The sequence below is a fragment of the Cynocephalus volans genome, chromosome 4 (assembly GCF_027409185.1).
Source record: "Cynocephalus volans isolate mCynVol1 chromosome 4, mCynVol1.pri, whole genome shotgun sequence".
Taxonomy (NCBI): domain Eukaryota; kingdom Metazoa; phylum Chordata; class Mammalia; order Dermoptera; family Cynocephalidae; genus Cynocephalus; species Cynocephalus volans.
The window spans coordinates 100,808,791-100,832,156 of record NC_084463.1 but is presented as its reverse complement, the minus strand read 5'-3'; the positions used below and the strand labels follow the sequence as shown (position 1 = coordinate 100,832,156).

The 23,366-nt window shown below is 35.1% G+C and overlaps 1 protein-coding gene across 5 annotated transcripts in view; it reads right to left on the bottom strand.

Moving 5' to 3' along the window:
- RAB6A (RAB6A, member RAS oncogene family) overlaps positions 1-23,366 on the bottom strand; it is a 105,649-nt gene that overhangs the window by 37,948 nt on the left and 44,335 nt on the right. For 3 of the 5 annotated variants that reach the window (XM_063092778.1, XM_063092781.1, XM_063092782.1), the window contains exons 3-6: positions 14,930-14,983; positions 13,182-13,287; positions 11,281-11,392; positions 2,895-2,988 (exon numbers count right to left, since the gene is read on the bottom strand). In XM_063092778.1, the coding sequence (XP_062948848.1) occupies positions 2,895-2,988; positions 11,281-11,392; positions 13,182-13,287; positions 14,930-14,983 (366 nt within the window). Of the gene's footprint in view, positions 1-2,894; positions 2,989-11,280; positions 11,393-13,181; positions 13,288-13,353; positions 13,460-14,929; positions 14,984-23,366 lie in introns of all 5 variants that reach the window. The other 2 variants (XM_063092780.1, XM_063092783.1) reach the window with 1 other exon arrangement.

Genomic DNA, 23,366 nt, shown 5'->3' with positions numbered 1-23,366 from the left:
ATTTTTCTGCCCTCTTTCCCCACAAAACACTTGTTATAAAGACTGTTCAAATACCAGCAGTATATTAAGGAGAAAGTAAAAAGGATGTACTTTCACAACGACAAGCAAAACACCGTTACTGACAACAAATACTTGCAAATACTTGGTTTAACTTATCACAGTCTTGCCGTCAAACTCTGAAATAAGGAAAATTTACCTTTAAAACAATGCGGTAGGAATGTAATGAAAATATTAAGTATACAAATTTGCAACCATAAATCTTGCAATTGTAACGAAATAGCTGTTCTGTGTATAACCTGAAAAGTTTGACAAGTCTTTTCTCTTTTTCTAAAAACAATGCCACATGCTGTGGGTTGAATGCCCACCACCCCCAAACTCAATGAATCTTAATTGTGTCCTCTAAAGTTCCAGGTATTGAAAATCTGGCCCCCACTGTGACACTATTGAAAAAGTGGGGAATCCTATTGTGAGGATTGAAAAATGGGGCCTTGGAGATGTGACTGGACTGAAAGGGCCATGCCCTAGTACATGGGTGTGGTTCTGAGGGCTTTAAAAGAACAGCACATGAGAGTCTCTATCTCTCTGCGATGCTATTTTCTGCCATGTGAGACCCCTGCATTGCTGTGAAGCCACCACCAAAGAAGATCCTCACCAGATGTGTTCCCTGGATTTTGGACTTCCCAGCTTCTGAAACCATAAACAATAAATTTCATTTTCTTATAAACTACCCAGTTCTAGGTATTTATGTTATAAGCAACAGAAACAGACTAATACACAAAATTGGTACCAGGGAAGTAGGGTGTTGCTTATAACAAATATCTGAAAATATGGAAGCAGCTTTGGAACTGGGTGTTGAGGAGAAGCTGCAAGAATTTGAAGGAGCAGGCTAGAAAAAGCCTAGCTGCTGGTGAGAGTTTAGAAGACAAGAAAACCAGGGGAAGTTTGGAATTTCTTAAAGACTGGTAAAATGATGGTGAGCAGAATGCTGATAGAAATACAGATAGCAAAGGCCATACTGAGGAGATCTCAGATGTAAATGAGAAAGGACTTACTGGAAACTGGGGCAAAGATCACCCTTGCTATGAACTAGCAAGGAACTTGGCTGCATTCTGTCCATGCCCAAAAGGTTTATAGAATGTGGAACTGAACCAGGGTATTTGGCAGAAGAAATTTCTAAGCAGCAAAGCATTAAGAAAGCTGCATGGCTACTTACAACAGCCTATGCTGAGTTATGGCAGAAAAGGCATGAGGTAAAGCCAGAATTTATAATTCAAAAGCAGAGAACAAAAAATTGGAAAACATTCAGCCTGGCCACAAAAGCAAGGGTGTATCCAGGGACCCTTTACTAAGGAGATGAGTATATAAGATAGGGACTATGAGAAGGAAGAAAAGACCTTGAAGGCATTTCAGAGACCTTGGAGGTTGTGTCTTCCATTATAAGTCCAAAGGCCTAGGCAGACAGAATGGTCTTGGAACAGGCCCGAGGTGCCCTCCATGGGCTTGCTGCCCAGGGCCACTTCAGGATACTGTTCCCCATACAAGGACCTTAGCTGCTTTGGCTGCTCTAGCTGTGAATAAATTGGCTCCAAGTGTGCCTGGACCTGCAGCTTTTGAAAATACAAACCAGAAGCCTTGGCAGTGTCCATGTGGTATGAGGTCTGCAGGCTCACAAAATGCCAGAGATGTGAAGGCTTAGAAGCCTCCACCTCAATTTCAAAGGATGTATGGAAAAGCCTGGGGTCCCAGGAAGAGATCTGTCCCAGAGGCGGAGTCAGAGCATAGAGTCTTCACTACAGCGATGCAGAGAGGAAATGGGGGGCTGGAGTTGCAGCAGAAAAATCTTACCAAGGCCATGCCTGGTTGAGCTGTGGGAGCAAGACGACCATGAAGACCCTATAACTGTGAATCTACCAGCATGCAATGCCAGCCTGCGTGAGCTGAAGCACGGCTTCAGACCAGGAAAGCCATGGGAGTAGAGCTGCCTGAGGACTTGGGGACCCAACCCCACACCAACATGCAGAGGACATCGAACACAAAATCAAGGTATGTGATTCATCAGCTTTGATATTTAATGCCTGTCCAACTAGGTTTTGGACTTGTTTAGGACCTTTTACACCTTTCTTTTGCCCTATTTCCCTCTTTTTGAATGGGAATATGTACCCTATGCTTGTTCCACCATTTTATCTTGGAAGTAGATAACTCGTTTTGATTTCACAGATGGGACTGTGACCTTTGGACTTTTGAGTTGAAACAAGACTTTGGGGACTAAATGAATGTATTTGTATGTGAAAAGGACATGAGTTTGGGGGGGCTAGGGGCAGAATGCTGTGGATTAAGTGTCCCTCCCAAACTCAATGAAGCTTAAATTGTGTCCCCTAAAGTTCCAGGTACTAGAAATCTGGTCCCCACTGTGACAGTCTTGAGAGAATGGGGATCCTATTATGATTGTAAGGTGGGGCCTTGGAAAGGTGAAGGCCATGCCCTAGTTCATTGGCATGGTTCTGAGGGCTTTAAAAGGACAGCATGTGAGAGTCTCTCTGTCTCTGCTCTGCTATTTTCTATCACATGACACCCCTGCATTGCTGTGAAGCTACCACCAAAGAAGACCCTCACCAGATGTGTTCCCTGCCTGGACTTTGGACTTCCCAGCCTCTGAAACTGCAGTAAATTTCATTTTCTTATAAATTACCAAGTTCCAGGTATTTTGTTATAAACAACAGAAACAGACTAATATACCACATTTACATTTTTTCACTGTTCAAACATGTTGCTACTCTATGAGGCCTGGTGTTGCTAATTGGAAAAAAAACCTTACACTAGAAAACAGAATACTCACACAACACTCATACAATTATTTCATGCTATGTTTTTCAATTTGGCTTCAACCTACTTACCTGCTTTACATTATATCCTGCTTTTGCACTAGTTTCAATAAACATAACATTCAGCTCTTTGGCTTTCCTCTCTCCCTCTTCAATTGACACTTGCCTGTAGAAAAATAAAAAAGATAAACAAATGAATTATTAATAAATGAATAATTTTCATCTTTGAAAGTTAAATTGTAAAGATTATAAACAAAATTCTGAAAATAACTATTCTTAATATAGATGCTGATTATACAGGCAAGATTAGTTTGAAATTTTTTAATCTACAACACTTATTTTTTTGTGTTGTTCTGTGTGTATGTTATACTTAACTAAACAATTTTCTTAAAAGACATTTTTAACTGATTTGCTTTTACTTGGCTGAGCTCATCCGGTAATTTTTTTACTCCTAAAAACTTAATAGCCTGCTTCTTTCCCTTAATATTAGATCATAAACATTTAGTCTTGTGATTCAAAACTTTGTGTAAAATAATTTTTATGTATGACAATCTGTTGATTTGCTACTATAATTTAGATAACCATCTCTACAAAATGGAAGTTGTTTTCAAATTTTACACTACTATATAAAATGTTACTGTAAATATCTTTGTGTTTAATATTTTGTCCACTATGGGTTATTTCCTTGGGTTGGATTTTATAGGTTTCTATAAGTGGAACAAGTAAGTGAAAAACATGTATGGTAAAGCCTCTTAATACAAAATAATAATACTTTAACATTTCTTTTAAAGGACATTTTGTGATACATTATAATAAGCAGTGCGTTTCAAATTATGAGCTCTTCAAGTACAAGATTATCTCATTTATCTTGGCATTCCTAGTGCCTAGCTGGTACACATGTGTACAACATATATGCAAATGTTCTAATTAAACAGATCTAAACTATCAGCTGACAAACCCTGCTTCCTATCACACAGATAATTGAGCAATGGAAGAGAATTTCCACAAGATTCCATCACATCTATCTACTGATCTACCTGCATGTGTGCCCTTATATTCTGCATTTAATCCCATTACTACAAAGGAATTGTCCTTACTCCTACATACTAGATCCCATTCCTTTCTCATCTACTAGATATTCTAGAAATTTTCCACTCTCTAAAAACAAGGACATTCTCTTACATAACACTCCAACTGCTAACATTTTACTACATTTGCTTGTTTTATCCTTTTGTTCTCTCTGTATATGTGTATACATAAATTCTTAAAAACACATCTTAACAGTATGAAAATAAACGGTCAATCTGTAGACCTTCAGGCCCTAAATATTTCCACAGTGTGAATTTCCTAAAAACGAGGTCATTGTACCACAGTACAATTATTAAAATTCGGATATTAACATAAATATATTATCATTGAATCTATAGATTTTATTTGGGTTCTGTCACTTATCCCAAAATGTCACTTATTGCAAATGAAATACTTCTTTAAAGAGAAATTTTCTCAACTACTTGGTTATCTGAGGTACTCACACAGGAAAATAAAGAAGGGAGGAAGGGAAAGGGAGAATAAAGTTCAAGTCAGTCTCTGGTATCTTCCAAGGGTCACCAATGTGTTTTCCCCATAAGTATAATATCATTATGACTCATGGATTTAAACATATTTTGTAATTACTGATTCTCAAATTTTCGTAACTTTGACCAGTAGAGCTTTCTTTGACAGACCCCAATAAGTTTTTAATAACTTTCTTGATTTATGGTGTGACAAAATATTCCAGACTTATATTTTACATTTTCTAGCCCAGGCTCCAAATTTGTCATTTCTTCAAGAAGTCTTGGTTCCATTAGAGAGAAATGGTATTTAGATATAGTCTAGGCTCACTGATCCTAGTTTGGGTCTTTTTAGTAGATTAAGCTAGAAAATATTAAGTATTTTCATGCTTAAAAAAATCATGAATTCATACTGACACTTTACTACTTACATTCAGTTCTACAAGTTTTTATTTAACTTTAATGATCTGTATGTTTCTCCCATGCCCAAAATCGCAGTTCCCAAAGACATATAATCAAACAAATTATTCATTTATTTTATGCAGAATACACACAGCAGTTTTGAAATAACAATACTCAACAATATCATCAACATGTTTACAAAAAACAATTAAGATTTTTTGCAGTTCTTTTTATCCCAGGAGATCTCTATGGATGTATAGTCAGTGTACTATTTTTAGGTTACTTTAAATAGTTTCACTTTCATTTTTAGCAACAGCTTTTTATTTTATTTAATTTTTTAAAAATTATAATACACAATCCCAAAGTCAAATCTACAAAACAAGTTTCTATCTCTGTCACTCCACCTCAATTTCTCCCTCTCCCCATAGATAAACATTTTCTTTAAACTTATAATTTGTCTTTTCATTTTGTTTTTAATAATATGTACATACATCTGTATCTCCCTTTCTTAAATAAACTGTAGCATATGTTACATACTACTTCACCTCACTTTTTTTCACGTAGAAATATACCCTGGAGATTCACTCCATAGTAATATACATATTTCTCATTCCTTTTTACACCTGCCTAGTACTCATTTACAAGGATGTATGTGTTTGTCAAATCACTTCCCTTTTGTGGGCATTTGGGTTGCTTAAAGTCTTTAGATATTACATATTACAAATAATGCTACAGCAAGTAGTCTTGTATATGTCTTTTTGTATTCTTACCAATGCATCTTGGAGAGATTCCTAGAAATGGGATTTTCACATCAAAGGATAAACATGTGTTAGATATTGCCAAAATTCACCCTCTCTCCCCCACAGGGGTTATATTATTCTGCACTGCCCCAACAGTTTATCACAGTACCTGTTTCTCCTTCAGCCTTGCTAGCAGAAGATTTCAGCAAACTTAGAATTCTGACAATCTGAGAGGCAAAAATGTTTCTCAGTGTAGTTTTTATTTGTATTTCAGTAAGCACAAGACTGAGCTTCTTTTCAGATAGTTAAAAACTATCTTATTAAGTACCAGAATTCAGTTAGTACTTATTTTGTTTTTATGTTTACATCTCTGATCCCTCTGGAATTGTCCTAGTGTGGTATAAGGACTTGAACCAATTTTATCTTTTTCTGTACAGTTAATCAATTATCCCAATCAGTTTATTACAAAGTTCATTTTCTCCATTGCTTTCAAGTGCCATCTTTATACTTAATTTCCATATACAATCAGGTCTATTTCTAGATTTTCTACTCTGTTGTATTTTTCTGTATACTATTCATGCACCAAGATCATACTGTTTTAATCAGAGGCTTTATAATATGTCTTATCTGAAAGGGCCAGGAGTTCATCAGAGCTCTTTGTTTTCAGGGTTTTAATGGCTATTCTTGATTCAAATTAGTCTAGCTCTAGGAACAAATAACAACTGGTAGCATTTGGTTACTGGGATTTGTTAAATCAGAAATGAACTTAGGGAAAACTAACATCTTTATATTGTTTCCCTATCAAAGAACATAATATGTCTTTCAATATGTTCAAATTTATACTGAGCCCTTAATGTTTTATAGTTATCCTTGCGTGAGTTTTGAGTAGTATATGTTATAGCTATGCCTAGTGGGTTTTTTTGCTATTACAAATAATGTCATTTTATAACTTCAGAGGGGAGGGGGCATTCTATCTTGACTCTACTACGATCAGATTTTCAACCCCACTACTACAGTGTAAGTACTTGTCAATGTCACTAATAATCTCCAAACTTCTAAATCCAATGGTTAGTTCTCAGTCTTCATTTTATCTGACCTCGAAGAGCATTTGGTGCAATTAAACACTGTCTACTTCTTGAAACATTTATTACACTTGGCCTCCAGAACACTCTAACTGGTTTTCATCCTACTTTTGTGGCCAATTTCTCCTTCTGGTTTATTTTGACAGTTTCTCCTCATTTCCTTAACTTCTAAATCAGTGGTTCGGGAAATTTTGGGAGAAAGCTTTAGTTGTCATAACCTGGTGTTGTGTGTGTGTTACTGTTAGTACTTGTCAGAAGCCAGGGATGCTGCTAAATATCCTACAATGCACAGGACAGTCCCCCACTAGAAAAGTTATCTGGCCCAAAATGTCAATAGCGCCAAGGTTGAGAAACCTTGTTTTAAATATTGGATGCCCTAAAATGTACTCCTTAGATCTCTTCTCTACCCACAATCACTCCCTTGGTGATCTCATGCAGTCTCACGGTTTTAAATACCATCTATATGCTGACTCTCAAACATATATATCTGGCCTGAACCGTTACTTTAATATATCCAACTGCCTGACATCTTCACTTAGATATCTAATAGCAATTCTAAACTTAACATGACCAAACTAAAGTCATGATATTCTCTCCCAAATCAGTCCTTTAGGCAGTCTCTCTCACCTCAGTTAATGACAGTTACTTAGGCTAAAAATTTAGGTATCATCCTCAACAGTTCCTTCTCTCAGACCCTACATTCCACCCAACAATATGTATTCCATCCACTGCATGAGTATATCCTGACAGCTCTATCTTCAAAATATATCTGAATTTAACCACTTATCACCATATAGGCTACACCAGCCCTGGTCCAAGTTATCATCATTTCTTGCTTGGATTATGGACTGCATTAGACTCCTCACTGGTCTCCTTACTTCTACCCTTAGCCCTTTATTTTCAGTAGAGCAAACCATGATCCATGAAAAGTTATTCTTCTATTTAAACCCTCTAATCTCATTTAGAAAAAGTCCTTACTTTGCCCTACATGATCTGGCCCTCATTATCTTTTTCTGACTTCATTGCCTGCTACTCTATCATGTTGCTTTGCCTCCCACAGATTTGTCACCCCTTTCCTCCTGGGTGACGGAGCTGCCAAAGATTACTCAAAGCTCACCTCTTCTGAGCAGTGAGAAGCCCCGAAAAGGGTTAATCTCTTAGAACCCTCAAGATAGAGGCATTCCTTCCATTTGGGAAGTTAACCACAAATTGCGGTTCTCTTCCTGCATTTATTCTCCAGACCAGGAAATTACAGGAGAACATAGGTGGAGTTTTTGCTAAGTGCAGTTTAACAAGTTTAACAATAGAAGCTGGTAACATTCAGTAAGACAAGCAAAGGTGACATTCAGTAATGCAATTTTTAAGAAGTAAGTTGATCCACCAACATAAGCTTGACCTTAGCAAGCATTCTCTTCTTACGGCAATTTCCCAATATCTTTACATATCAATCAGTAACCTGACTTTGAGCCAGCAATCTTGCTGTGTTACAATTCTTTACCTTACAACAGAGACTATAGCCTGGGGAAAATTTCCTGTCCTTTGCAAGGCCAATATTTGAAACTGCAAGGTTCAGGAAAACCAGGCCCTGTGAAGTACATTTGCTTTATGCATACTCCACACTATCATTCTCTACCCAGCTATATAGGCCTCCTTGCTGTTCCTCGAATAAGTTAAGTGTATGCCTGACTCAGGGATTTTGCATTTTCTGAGCCCTTTGCCTAGAACCTCTTCCCCCTCAAGATAGTTACTTAGTTAACTTTCCCAATACCTAGTTAACTCTCTTACTTCCTTAGCATTTTTACTCAAAAGTCACTAGTTACCTTCTCAATGAGGTCTTCCATTGCCAACCATCTAAAATTTCAAACCCACCCTTGCCATTTCATATCCCCTTTCCCTGCTTTATTTATGTTCTCCTCTTAGCATGTATCACTATCTAACATACTATAAATTTTATTGACTTACTGTCTGGGTCACTCTCTGAAATAAAAGCTCTTTTAAGACCTGTCTTTTTTTGTTTACTACTCTATGACAGAACAGCAGCATCTGGAACATAAGTGAAACTCAATAAATAACTTTTTTTTTTTTTTTGGTGGCTGTTATGGGATCCAAACCCTTGACCTTAGTGTTATAATACCATACTCTAACCAACTGAGCTAACTGGCCAGCCTCCAATACTTATCGAATGAAAGATTACTAGTCTGCAAACCCTACATGTGAAAGATTCCAGGCAGAAATCCTTCCTGGTTTAAGAATCCTGAGTATTTCACTTGGGTAACCATAAGTCATCCTAATAAAATGGCTGAAGGTTAGCTATAGCAATGGTCCCAATTGTGGATTGACAAAATCTTCCATAATCCCACTCCCTTCCCAAAGATAACCACAGTTACATTTCATGTATTCATATCCGAATTTGTTTTAAGCAAATAAATATATTTCTGCCATCTTTTTTTAATAGAAAGAATTTTATTATTGATTGATCTTTTAAATTGAGCACTTTTATAATCAGAAAAGGATATTTTAATAAAAACAAAAAAATTCAAAGTTAAATGTCTTTATCATTTTTTTTGACAATTTTCTTTTAAGACTTAAAAGTTATACGTATAACACTAGCCTGTAAACCCTACACGTGAGAGATTACAGGCAGAAATCCTTCCTGGTTTTAGAATGTCAGGATAGCATGCTATAGACACTGATCAAGTGCTTTTCTAAGCTTCATGCATTAGACATTTGGTCTCACATCAATAAATTCTTCTCATTCTTTTCAGTGGCTACAAAGTATTTTGTTTATAAAATACTATTTATATATCTAATCTGCTAGTGAGGGACACTGAGACTGATTTTAATTTTTTAGTATTACAAATAATGTTGTAAGAAACATTCCAGTATGGTCATCTTTTCACATTCCTGTGAGCATATCTGTGGGATACTGGAGGTGGATTTGAGTCAATAAGTATTTTAAATTCTGATACAGGGGGCTGGCCAGTTAGCTCACTTGGTTAAAGCATGGTGCTAATAACTCCGAGGTCTGGGGTTCAATCCCTGTACCAGCCAGCCATCAAAAAAGCAAAACACAAGAAAGCAAAAATTAAAACTTCTGATACTGTCAAACTGTTTTCCCCCAAAATTGTATATAGTTACATTTTCAGTGTATGAGAGCTCTTGTTTATCCAAACTTTTGACAATACTGTATATTATCAATCTTATGAATCCTGGCCAATTGAATAGGTGAATATGCTCTTTATATTTATATATACAAACTTATTAATCTTTCCCTTTATGGTTTCAGGATTTTATGTCATGCTTATAAAAGACCACCTATTACCGAATGATTTTCTTTTAATATTTTTTTTAAAAAGCATCTAAATCTTTTACTCATTTGAAAATTATTTTAGTAAAATGAACAAGCTCTAATCTTTTAAATATGAATAGCTTAGAGGTGACAGTCTGGAAAAATTGCTGAGAAAGACAGTAATTCCAAAGCAACCAATACATATTACCTTAAAGAAAAATTACTGTAAATATAACTTAGATAAGTTTCTAGCATTTGTGCACTAAATTGAAATATTAAGCAATAAAAGAACAGATGCTTATAGGCATCCTCCTTAGATAACTTTAGCTATAAAGGGAAGTAATTCAGATATACAACTTTTCTATTTAAAAATAAAGGTACCTATGCACTCTACTGGAGTGAATATACCAATATAATTTTTCAAATTCTCAAATTGAAGATAAATAAAAGAGTGAAAATTTATATCACAGCAATTCATGTCCAAACAAATTTTCATAAAGAAAAGATGAAATCATACTTTGAATTTATTTTTAAATTAAGAAAGATTCTTTTGCAACTTTACTAACAATTCTAACTGTGGTTCCATGGGCAGAAATGGGCTTAACACCTCCACAAACATTTGAACACTGGATTTCTTTGCAATATTTTAATTAATACCACAAGTTCATTATATGAATTTTAATGTCCAAAGTCATGAATGAGCAAATAATAAAATAGCAAAAGCTCTTATTATTAAGTAGTATGGTCAAGACCATTTAAAACAGAAACAATATGCAGTAGATTGGTTAAGAAAGCTGAAAGCAGATATTCAAGCCATGGGTTCTACAGTGAATGTTAACACATTTTGCATCCTGTGACCTGAATAGGCTTTGCTCATTTGACTAAGGTATCACAATCAAGCTATTCAGCTCATCTACACAGTCTGGCTCAACCATACAATTAACCCCCCCCCCCCCAAAAAAAAAAAAAACCAAACTCTACACCACTGAATTACAATGAATGTTTACAAGAAGACTACTAAGAAAAGAGTGTGCATTTAATCATCATAAACAATTTTTAAAGATTAGATGTGTTTTCTAAAATGGTTTGCTGTTTAACAAAACACAGCTAATGCTTATGAGACCTAAAAAATACAAAATATTTACTGGCTTCATGTGTAAACAATCTTGCACAAGAGTTATTTACACATGGGCTTATACAAAATAAAACTTATTTCCTCTTAAGGACTGGGTTTAATGTTTACAATTATATTTCAGGTTCCCACACTAAAGAAAGGGGGGATATAAATTTAAGGATCAAACATGACTCCTTTTCGAAAAAATCTTTCACAGAACAAAAATAACAAGACTGCTTAACACAGAAACCAAACATTTCACACACAAAATCACTCCATACCTCTTGTCAGCAAGATCTGTTTTATTTCCTACTAGCATGATGATAACATCACTTCCTCTTTCTGTTCTGACATCATCAATCCATTTTGTGGTTTGCTGGAATGAGTTAACATCTGGTATAGGAGGGTGGATAGAGAGATCAGTGTTACTGAAAATGTCTCCCCCAAGTGATGGACACACCCCACCAAAAAGACCTAGATGCTGGAAGGGGTCTGGCACATTAGGAGCTCACTTTTAATGTGCCTGCAACATAACTCCATTTTATCTGACTACAACTGTCAGTGGTCTAAACAAATCACAAGAATAAAATCCTCAAGTTTCCGTTTAGAGCAGTTTAAATTTTTTTGGACATGACCAAATGAGTGCAACGCACTATGCAATTGAAAAAAACAAAAAACAAAAACAAAACTTTTTAAAATATAAGGACAGCTATGGCAGATAATATGGTGTCACATTGCCACGATGCTTTTTTGATCACTTACACATACCAAACACGACAAAGAAAGCATTTCCAAAAGTATGTCAGCCAAGTAAGTCCCAACACATCCAGAAAGCCTTAGCTTTCAACACCACTCTGTTTGCATTGCTTACTCAGTTTGTGATCACTTTAACCTGAAGTTTATTAGCTTAACGCATAAGAATCACCTGTAACAAAATACATCTTTTCTAGCATGGGATTCTGAGTACTTCAACACTTTTTACAGCAGCTAAAAGAAACAATTTACTAATATTTTAACCAAATTTCTGGAGTTTTTAAAGAATAATACACCAGGTTTCATTTGCCTTGGTTAAAGTAAGCACAAACATTTTAAAGCTACAAAACTTGCCAATGCACAATAACAAACATACATTTTTTAAAAAACAAGTAGCAACCCGAAGTAAAGCTGCGAGAAGAAAGACTGCATATAGCATCTATCAAAGAGTCCCTGAATGCAATCATCTAACTTCTAATTTTGCCACTGCAATTACTGTTTACTAGATATGACCTCTGATTGAGCAGATATGCAAATATGTATGGTAATAGTATTAAGTCAAATCAACAGTTTTTAAGATTTTTTAAAGAAGTCCAAGATACATACACATATCATTTCTTATAAATTATAAACCACTATATGTAATGATGTTTAATGTTGCCTAATGTATGTTATAAACCAATTTACAAAGAATTTCAATCAGAGAGCACTTTCCTGTCAGTCACCAATGCTCCACGGAAATTTGAGAGTCACTTAAAAGGCCAAAGGCATTATTCAGTCTTTGGGGAAAAGAAAAAGACAAATCACTACTTCTTTTATCTCCAATTTTAGATTTTTCGAGGAAAGAAATGAAAGTTTACTTTGTTAGCAACAAAGTAACAGTCAGTCACAGAATCCAGATATGACTCAAATAAAAATGATTAATAGGAAGCTGTACATCATGTTTTCTCTGTCTTCCTCTATAGAGAGGGAATGGCTGGAAGGGGAAAGCAGAGAAAAGCTGGCTAGCGGAAGCTTTTAATAGCCTCAACAGAAGCCTTGGAGAATTTGAAAAACTTGGCAAGAGGCTTAAAATGCAGATTACTGTACTTTGTTATGGAGAAATGTGAGATCAAATTAAATGAAAAGAAGATATTCTTCCAACTATAATTATGGTATGGCTTAGGATATTAAGAAAGCCTTGAAGAGGATTCATAATTGGACCTGAAAGAAAATTTCTGGGATGAAAAACCTGGCACAGTAGAAATAGAGCATATCGATAACAAACATCCAGGCAAATATTTCTGAGCTGGCTAGTCTGTGATAAGGTTTGCTACGATATAACTTATTTTTACATGCCAGTAAGGAAAACAAGCACAAGACAAGAACATGCATGCAGCTTAGCTAAAGGTTGAAAGAAGATGAGAAATGCATAATTCCCCCCACTCACTTGTAATATCATAAACAACAACTGCCACAGTGGAGTCACGAATGTAGCTAGGAATCAAGCTCCTGAACCGCTCTTGACCTGCTGTGTCCCATAATTGCAATCGTACCTAACAACAAAATCAGTCAAACAAGCAAGAAAAATAAGAAAGGTCAACCCGTTGCAATATACCTACTTGTGATATCGTAAACTACTACAGCTGCAGCAGAATCACGGATGTAACTGGGAATGAGGCTACGGAACCGTTCCTGACCCGCAGTATCCCACAGCTGCAGCCTGATCTGCGGGATGGGAAAAAATAAATAAAACAAAAACAAAAACAAAACTAATACTAAAAAGAAAAAAATAATGTTTTTGAAAAGGGGGAGGGTGGAAAGGAAGTACAAAACAGACTCATGCAAGAGGTTGCAGGGGGGTGAGGAATGAAAATAACAAAACTCATTTTTCAAAAAGGAGTAATACAAAAATTTGCTGGCTCTAAAGGTACATGATGGAAAAATGCCACTGAGAAAGATTTCAGAGAAACAGAAATATGGCGTCTCTTTTTCCCTTCCTATTTGAATCCCTATGCCTTCCAGATGGCAAAAAGTAGACTGTTTATGATCAAATACTGAGCATAAAAGAAAAACTAAGGTAAATGTCAATGCACAGTAAAGGAATTAACGCTTCTTTGAAAGCCTCTCTGAAACTAAAATGTTTCTTTCCTATTGGGTCTAGAATACTTTGAAATTAGGTCTTCTGACTACTGTGCTTATGTTTCTCCCATACGATTCTCCCCAGAATACTGTATATAAATGTAACAAAAAGGAGAAATATCCTTTTGCAACCATACATGAAAATTACTTACTTTCTCACATCTGTATTACAGGAAAAAAATGCCTAAAAACAGGCCTCAAGTTCTCTTACCATTATAAAGAAGTTTCCAAGCTTTCAAATCTTAAGAAATGGCAGGATATATATTAGAAAATAAAAAACATCCAAAAGAAAAAACTCATATACTTGTAAGATAAAATAATGTTTTTAGGGTGTAGGTCCTGAAATAGTGCATTTTAAGATACTCATTGTTCAGGTGACAGTAATCTCTTCAAGGAGTAGTAGGCTAGAATACAGAATTTACATTGTATTTAAAGGGAACATTCCAAAGGACAGAAGACAAAATACAACAAATAAATATACATTACTTCTTTCTATTCAGTCATTTTGGTATACATCCTATTCTGACAAGAATATCTTGAAGTTCACAAATTATCTGACATTCAAATGAAATCTTTCTGAATGCCTCACGTGTGGCATTAAAAGATCGTCAGCAGCTCTGATTTCTTCATGAAAATTCTCTTTTAATTTTCTCTTACAGATATCTGTTATTTTTCCAAATCAAAACAACAAATTTTGTTTAACAAGCCTAGGGATATCAGGGTTTTACAAATAACTTGGCTTTCTCTCCACCCTTGGATCTCACTTGGGGATAAGAAATGACAGTGCTAGGTACTGCTCACTCTGTAATAACAGTATTTTTCAAGGCCTCTAAACTAACTTTGGTAATTTTGCTAAGTACTTCTTATGATGACAATCATTGATTATAGCTTTTTTTTTTGGTGGCTGGCCAGTATGGGGATCAAACCTCGGACCTTGGTATTATCAGCACTATGCTCTAACCAACTGAGCTAACTGGCCGGCCCTGATTATATCTTTGATCATAGTTTTCTAATCCTGAGTATTGCAGAAAATTGTACACTGAAAACATTACTCACTGTTCGATCCTCCAAGTACATTGTTTTTGATAAAAAGTCAATGCCAATTGTTGCCTGTAAAACAAAACAAAGAAGTTAACAAGTAACAGTTTAATGGTGGCCGGCAATTTAGGATTCAAAATGGGAATTATGATTGTGGAAGAAATAATGAATAAACCCACCACAGCCAAGAAAGAACAAACAAAATTTTCACTGATAATGGCTTCCACACACTGAGCATTTGCTTTGTGTTAGGGATTGTTTTAAGCCTTTTATATGATCATCTCTAATTGGTACCTTATATTCATCCCTATTTTCCTCATTTTATAGATAACAAGATAATAAGAGCTTTAGCTTAAATATCAGTATTTGAATATTTAAATATTTGTATTTGAACTTTAGTTTGAATATATGAATATTCCCCCACTAAGAATGGTGCTTACTTACCCCCAACAGCAATTTTATAAAATACTGCTGATGTAAATAGGCATTCTGCCTGATTTCCTACATAGTGGTTTGTCAACTGTCCTGATGCCACAGATATCCAGAGACACACAAACATCATGATTTTCCATAAGGAATATGATTTTTCCAATATAAAATAAAAGTAATTAGGTAATGAAAATAAGTTTTCCTCTGTACCAATCCATGATAATCAGCTTCCTTCTATGGTCCAAAAATATGTAAAGTTCTGTTGCCTGGTTGCTGCTTTCCCTAGCAAGAGAAAATGGAAAAATAATAAGAGAGTCTAAAAGAAGGCAAAGACTAGAATAAAGGAGGAAAAAAGTGAATAAGTTAAAGAAGAATTCAAAATTAAATATGGGAGATAAATTTTAAAAATGGAAGGCAAAGGACCCTGGAAAGAGAATCCTGATGCAAGTTCTATTTTAGAAGGTTAATCATCCAATTAATAAATGTTTATGTATATCTCTGTGTGTGTACATCCTATAAGAATGTTCTTCAAAATGGTCATGGAAAATGAGTATTACAAAAAAAAACTATGCATGTATTGCAAAAATTTTTTGTACCCAAAGAAACTTGTACTAACATTATAAAATGTCTGAACAGAATCTAGTTTGAGGCACTAAGAAGGACAAGACATCAGTTTGAAAAGAGCCCCTATCTGAGCAACATGAATTCTGCTTAAATTGAAGCAAGAACATCAAATTTATGGTGAAGCTTGGGTGAAATCATTGATGCTTTACGAAAAGTTTAAAGGGACAATGCCCTAAAGAAATCAGCAGTTTACAAATGGATAACTTGTTTTAAGAAGGGATGAGACAGGGCTGTCCAGTTAGCTCAGTTGGTTAGAGCGCAGCCTTATAACCCCAAGGTCACGGGATTTGGATTCCTGTACCAGCCAGAGGCCAGAAAGTAAAAACAACAACAACAACAAAAAACAAAACAAAAAAAACAAGACAATGTTGAAGATGAAGCCAGCAGTGGCAAACCATCCACATCAATTTGCAAAGAAAAAATTAATCAATCCTGTCTTTGCCCTACTAGAAGAGGACTGACAATTAACAGCTGAAACATAGTGAATACCACAGACATCTCAACTGGTTCAGTTTACATAATTCTGACTGCAAAATTAAAGTTGAGCAAACTTTCAGCTCAATGGGTGCAAAAACACCCAGATCAGGTGCAGATAAGTGCAGAGCTTTCAATCGAAATTTTATTTTATTTTATTTTATTTTTTTCTCGTGACCGGCGCTCAGCCAGGGAGTGCACCGGTCATTCTTACATAGGATCCGAACCCGCGGCGGCGGGAGCGTAGCCGCGCTGCTAGCGCAGCACGCTACCGAGTGCGCCACGGGATCAGCCCTCAATCAAAATTTTAAACAAATGGGATCAAGATCCTGGAAGCATTTCTTCAAAGAACTGTAACAGGAGATGATACATGGCTTTACCAGTACAAATCACAATCACAGCAATGGCTACCAAGACGTGGAAGTGGTCCACAGTCAAAGCAAAAGCAGATTGGTCAAGAGCAAAGGTCACGGCAACAGTTTCTTGGGATGCTCTGAGGCATTCTGCCTTTGACTTTCTGGAGGACCAAAGAACAATAACATCTGCTTCCTACGTGAGACTTTTGAGAAAGTTAGCCAAGGCTTTACCAGAAAAACATTTGGGAAAGCTTCACCAGAAAGTTTTTCTTTACCAGGACAATGCTCCTGCTCATTCCTTCATCAAACAATGGCAATATTACAAGATTTTTGATGGGAAATCATTAGGCATCCACCTTACAATCCTGATCTGGCTCCTTCTGACTTTTTTGTTTCCTAATCTTAAAAAAAAATCTTTAAAAGACACCCATTTTTCTCCAGTTAATAATGTAAAAAAGATTGCATTGACATAGTTAATTCCCAGGACACTCATTTCTTTAGGGAAGGACTAAATAGCTGATATCATTACTACAAGTGTCCTAAACTTGATGGAGTTTATGTTGAGAAATAAAGTTTATATTTTTATTATCTTTTAATTCCATTTTCCACAAACTTTTTGAAGTCCCCTTGTCCCCAGAAATATCTCTGTACCACACTACTTAGGACAGAAACAAGGTACAGTCTGGAGTTTAAAAAACAAGACATTAAAAATTAAAGAATATTATAAAACAAGAAATCAAACACTGGATAGAAAAGTGGTCCATCCTTTTGGGGATTTTATTTATAAAACTATAATTCTGTGTATCATAATCTACAGCTTTAACTTAAGGATGTATTCAATTACCATCATCTCTGTGGACAAATTTATTATGTGCCTAAAACCCACTGTTTTATCTATGCCATCTTATGTTTCTTGTCAAATTGTAACAATAACAAACAATAAGAAATAACAAGTAATAAGAAATTCTCTAAATTCAAAGTAATCTCAAAAGTTACTCTGAGCAACATTATCTTCTTCAAATAACAGAATGAATTTACTGGGCTGGCTGGCCTGTTAGCTCAGTTGGTTAGGGCATGGTATTGTAACACCAAGAACAAGGGATTCCCCCGTACCAGCCAGCCACCAAAAAAAAGGATTTACCCCAACCATGAGAATCTTTCTTGAGCTTATTTAAATTGAGTTATACAAAACCGCCATAATTCTACCATTTTTGAATTATAAAAATGGTAAAAATATGGTTCAAACTGGCACATTTAAAACTGCTACAAAAATTTTTTAAAAAATTCCTACAAAATATATGTGCTTATAACTGGAAAAAGAAGAACTATGAAAAACAAGAGCAACTTAAGGGAATCACTTCTAGAGTCTAGGTAGAAAGAACAGTTTCTCTGGTAACTTAGTTTTTTCATTTCACTTGGAGATAATACCTAAAAATTTGGCCAATTAAGGACTTTTCCAGTTTCTTCTTTTTTAAGTGAAATTATTTCAATGCAAAGAAATCATTTCTTGTGTGTGAAATAAAACTTCACTTTAAGTTCCAGATTACACATGGTTCATATAAATTCAGTAATAAACTTCTAACATGAGACTAGCACTCTTTAATTATTCATTTCAGAAGTCTTTCTGTTGTGTGTGTATGGGGGAGTGGAAATTCAAATGATTCACTGAAGAACTTTTCACCTGATAACTAAGTTGGCAGCTAACCACGTGGTCAATTCCTCATATTCAAAGATAATACCTGACATACATTCAAGCCAATTTTTCTAAGTAAAAATGTAGGGAGCGACACATCATCCAAATTTTGATAGAGCATTATCTCCGGATCTAGGACTGTACCTAATTATTTACAAATACCTGCACTCACACTATCAATTTGGCTTCATTAGCAATGACTTTTCCACAAAGAATCAAAATCTCTCCTTATCTGTCAAATTCCATATAACCTCACCCCATCAGTAGCATCACTGACCTTATTTTCTGACTACACAGAAGCAATAGTGTCAGTGCATGAAGAAATAGCAATGGTACTTTCAGGTGTGCCTGAAAGGGCTCTTCAGTTTCACAGAGAACTTGAGTGTAACAAAGTACTTTAAATACAACCAAAGACCATTTTTGTTTTCCTCCTTTTCAGTGTGATAGAATGAACAAAAAGGAAAAAAATTCAAAAACCTAGTTTGTCTTAAATAAGTAAATAAAACAAATGTGCCAATTACCTTAACTTGTGGCTCTAAGGCTCCTTTTTCAATCTGAATATTAATAAATCGTGAAATAATTTTTTTAAAAAATGCAAAGAACTCTACGGTCTGTAGTTCATAATTCTTTAGCATACGACCCTCTTGTTGAGATTTTTTTATACTGTGGTCTTTCATACTATAAGCTCAAAGATTTGAGCTTACACCCTCAGGAACTCTCCACATCTGGCTCAATAGCCCCAATGCTTTTTTTAGTCCCTGAGACTGGTATTTTTGGCACCTCGGCTGAAGAGTAACAGAAGCATTGCTCACTCAAAATACTATAAACAAGAAAAGGTCATCTGAGTGAATTTTCCTAGGTCTTTGCGACCTGTAGAGTCTAAATATTCAGAATAATATATACAGTACATATTCATAAGTTTTTCATTTTTTTAAGTGGCTTTTCCTAAATGTCAGGTTTGTTTTAGTCATCTCTGTTCAACTACCATTTTTATGGTTTTTAATATAACAAGGTCCACAAATTACATTTAGCTGTTTTTCTCATCAGAATCTTTTGTGAAATATCTCATCTGCCCCCACTTTTTTCCCCCACACAACTGACTTGAAGAGATGAGTCAGTTGTCCTACAGAGTGATCCATTTTCCAAAATTATCTTCTTTCTTACTTGTGATGTCTATTTGTTCTACCCTCTGTATTTCTTACGAATTAGCTATAAAGCTTGGTCAGATTTAGGTTCAACATTTTCTCGGTTTGTATGAAATGCTGGATATTTCATATTGTATCACATTAATCCATACAGTAAGGCACACAATATCCACTCTTAGTGCAGCTAACATTGATTAGTGAGTTCAGTGATTCCTCCATTGTAAAGTTGTGTTTTTCACTCATGATCAACAAATAATCTATGAGATGATACCTGGGATCCTGCAAATACCTAATTTCCCATTAACTTTTCACCTCATGGGATTCCATGACAATAGTTATCTCAATCAATTATTTCTTTAGAGTTACAAAACAGTAATTTCCAAATTCTGTCATTCCTGTACATTTACTCGATGGAATTCTTCTATACAGAATTTACCAAGCAGAGCTATTTTGTTACCCTAAAGTACAGTTTGCACAGGAAAATGCAAATTCATATAGATACTTCTTTCCTTTTAATTCCCAATTTCATAGTAAGGAGTTGATGAACCAGCTGTCCCCAAATGTGAAAATCAGACTCGTTTTTGTAGCTTTCTCTTTTTATTCATTTTTTCATAAATCACGGATTGTTTTCATTTTCCTAATGGAGTCTTCTGAAGTGCAAACATTTTTAATTTTTTTTTTTTTTTTTTTTTTGTCGTTTTCGTGACCGGCACTCAGCCAGTGAGTGCACCGGTCAGTCCTATATAGGATCCGAACCCGCGGCGGGAGCGTCACCGCGCTCCCAGCGCAGCACCCTACCAAGTGCGCCACGGGCCCGGCCCCAAACATTTTTAATTTTGATAGAGTGGAATTTACCAATTCTTTCTCTTTTAGAATCATGCTTTTGGTGTCATATGAAATTTTTTCCTAACTCAAGATCATAAAGTTTCTTCCTAAATTTTTCTCAGAAATCTCACAGTTTTAGCTCTGACATTTAGGAATATGATCCACTTTGAGTTCATTTTAATACATTGTATAGGGTAAGGGTTTAAACTAATTTCTTCACATGTGAATATACAATTGTTCCTGCAATCAACTGTAGAAAGACTATCCTTTCCTGATTAAATGGCCTTGGTCCTTTTGTCAAATCAATTTTCTATAAATGTATGGTTGTTTCTGGGCTCTCAATTCTGTTCCACTGATGTATATATTTGTTCTTATACTACCACACTGTCTTGAATGTCAAAGCTTTATAGTAAGTTTTTAAACTGGGACATATAAGTCCTTCAATTTTATTCTTTTCAACATTGTTTTGGTTATTCTGGGTCCTCTGGATTTCCATATATATTTTATTTTTATTTATTTAGTTAGTTTGTTGGTAGCTGGTGGATACAAGTAACACCACCATGCTCTAACCAAGTGAGCTAACTGGCCAGCCCCCCATATATATTTTAAAATCAGCTCACTGATTTCTGAAAAACAGTCTCCTGGGATTTTAATAGAGACCCTATCAAGTCCTTTATAGAAAGAATTGCCAAATTGTTAAGATGGCAATTGTTTATTGGTAGTGTATAAATAAAAATACAATTGATTTCCGTATATTCATCTTGTACCCTGTAACCTCACTAAACTCATATTCTATATTTTAAAAAAGAGATTCTTTAGGATAGTCTAATAGATGGGATCATGTCATCTGAGAATGAAGAAAGTTTTACTTCTTCCTTTCCAATCTAAATACCTTTAATTTATTTTTCTTGTCTGATTAGCTTGGCTAAACCCTCCAGTATAATGCTAATTAGAAGTGGCAAGAGAGGATATCCTTGCCTTGCTGTCTGATGTTAGGGAGAAAGCAGTCAGTCTTTCGCCAGGTTTTTGACAGATGACTTTATGAAATAAAGAATTCCTACACAGCATAAGAATATCCATCAATTCTAAAATTAATCACATCAATATGCAGGAAAAGGTTTACAACAAATAAGAATAATGCTTTTTCTTTCAAAAACTTTTAAGACTGGTAGACAAAAAAGTCAACTCTGCAATTAGTATCTGAAATGTGAGACTTAACTAATTATAAACAGGACAAAATCAAGATTTCAAGCAATTCCAAACTACTAAAGATACTATCTTTACATGGCAAACCAGTACATTAGTAAGTCTTCACATATTTTTACCTACATTCAAGAGATTGATCACCTACTAAGTGCCAATTTATATATATTACATTTATTCATTCATCAAATATTTATTAAGCACGTATTTGCAATTACTGTGTTAGATACTACAGATAGACTGGTAAACAGAGATGCAGTTGGTCCCTACCCAAATTGGAAGACAAGACATTTAAAATCATGTAAATCTGTTCACATTCATCAGAAATATTTACTGATCACCTATTAGGCACCATCCCTAGGAGCTGAGGATTCATGGGTAAAAGAATAAAAAACAGACAAGAATCTATGCCCTTGCAGAGTTTACATTCTACTAAGATAGACAAACAATTAACAAGCTAATTAAGTAATATATACAGTACTTCAGAGATTAGTACAAAAAAGAACAGATAAAGCAAGGAAAGGGCAATAGGAAATACAGTGGTATGGTGTTGATATTTTTAGACAGGATACTCAATGAATTCTAAGAAAATGACTCTCCCCACCCTCACCTACTTATATACATATCCTAAACCTGCATCCTGCTTTTCTCATGTTTTGTTTTTTAATTACATAAACAAAATCCTACAAACTTTATGTATTTCAATTCCTATATAGTAAATAAGTATTTTTAACAAATAAGTATTTAAAGAAAAAACTGGACTGTTTCTCTAATTCCATATAAATATTTACGCATTTCTCTTCTACTTTGACTAAATATAGGATGACTGAATATGGGCTGTAAAAAGTCCACTCTCACGAAGTTACGTAAGCATGCAAAATAACAGTAATTCAAAAGGTGTTTCAAAAGAAAAAAAAAAAGGATACCCCTCTAAACACTTCATTTCTCTTCCATGACAAAAATATTCACTGGTGGATATATGAACTCAAACATTAAAGTACATTTATTGATATGCACACGAAACAGTATAAAATTAACTAAATTTTACAATACATACTAGTCAAGAGCAGTACCTCTCCCTCCTTAATAAAAAAACTGTGACTTGTAAGTTATGCAGCTAGATACTATAAAGACCACAATCATCATGCTGTGGTCACGTTTTAAGGGCATTTTTTCATAGCACTTCTGACTAGATGAATAAATTATTTGATTAATTGATAATTAATTATCCAATTAATTGTTGGATTAATTGTCCAACAATCATTATCATGCTGTGATCACTTTTTGTTAAGGGCATTTATTTCTTCATAGCACTTTTGACTAGGCGAATAAATTATTTGATAAATTGATAATTGTCCGATTAATTGTTGGATTAATTGTCCAACTTCTCCCCACTAGAAATTCCATGAGAGCAAGGCTTGGTCTGTTTGTTCACTGCTATGTATCCAGGATGTAGAATAGTGCGTGGCATATAACGAAAAGTCCAGGAAATAAATTCAAGAATAATTAAGCAGTTAAGAATGACAAATGCCGGAAAAAATGAGACTTAGAGCACAGTTAGGGGCTGGCTTTTGACAGAAAGAGGATCTTTATTATTTTACACTGAGAGAGGATTGGTATAAACACAGTGACATGTACACAGCTGATGTGGTAAGGAAAATAAGTATATAAAGGTATTACTGTCTGATAACTTCCACTTCTCTGAG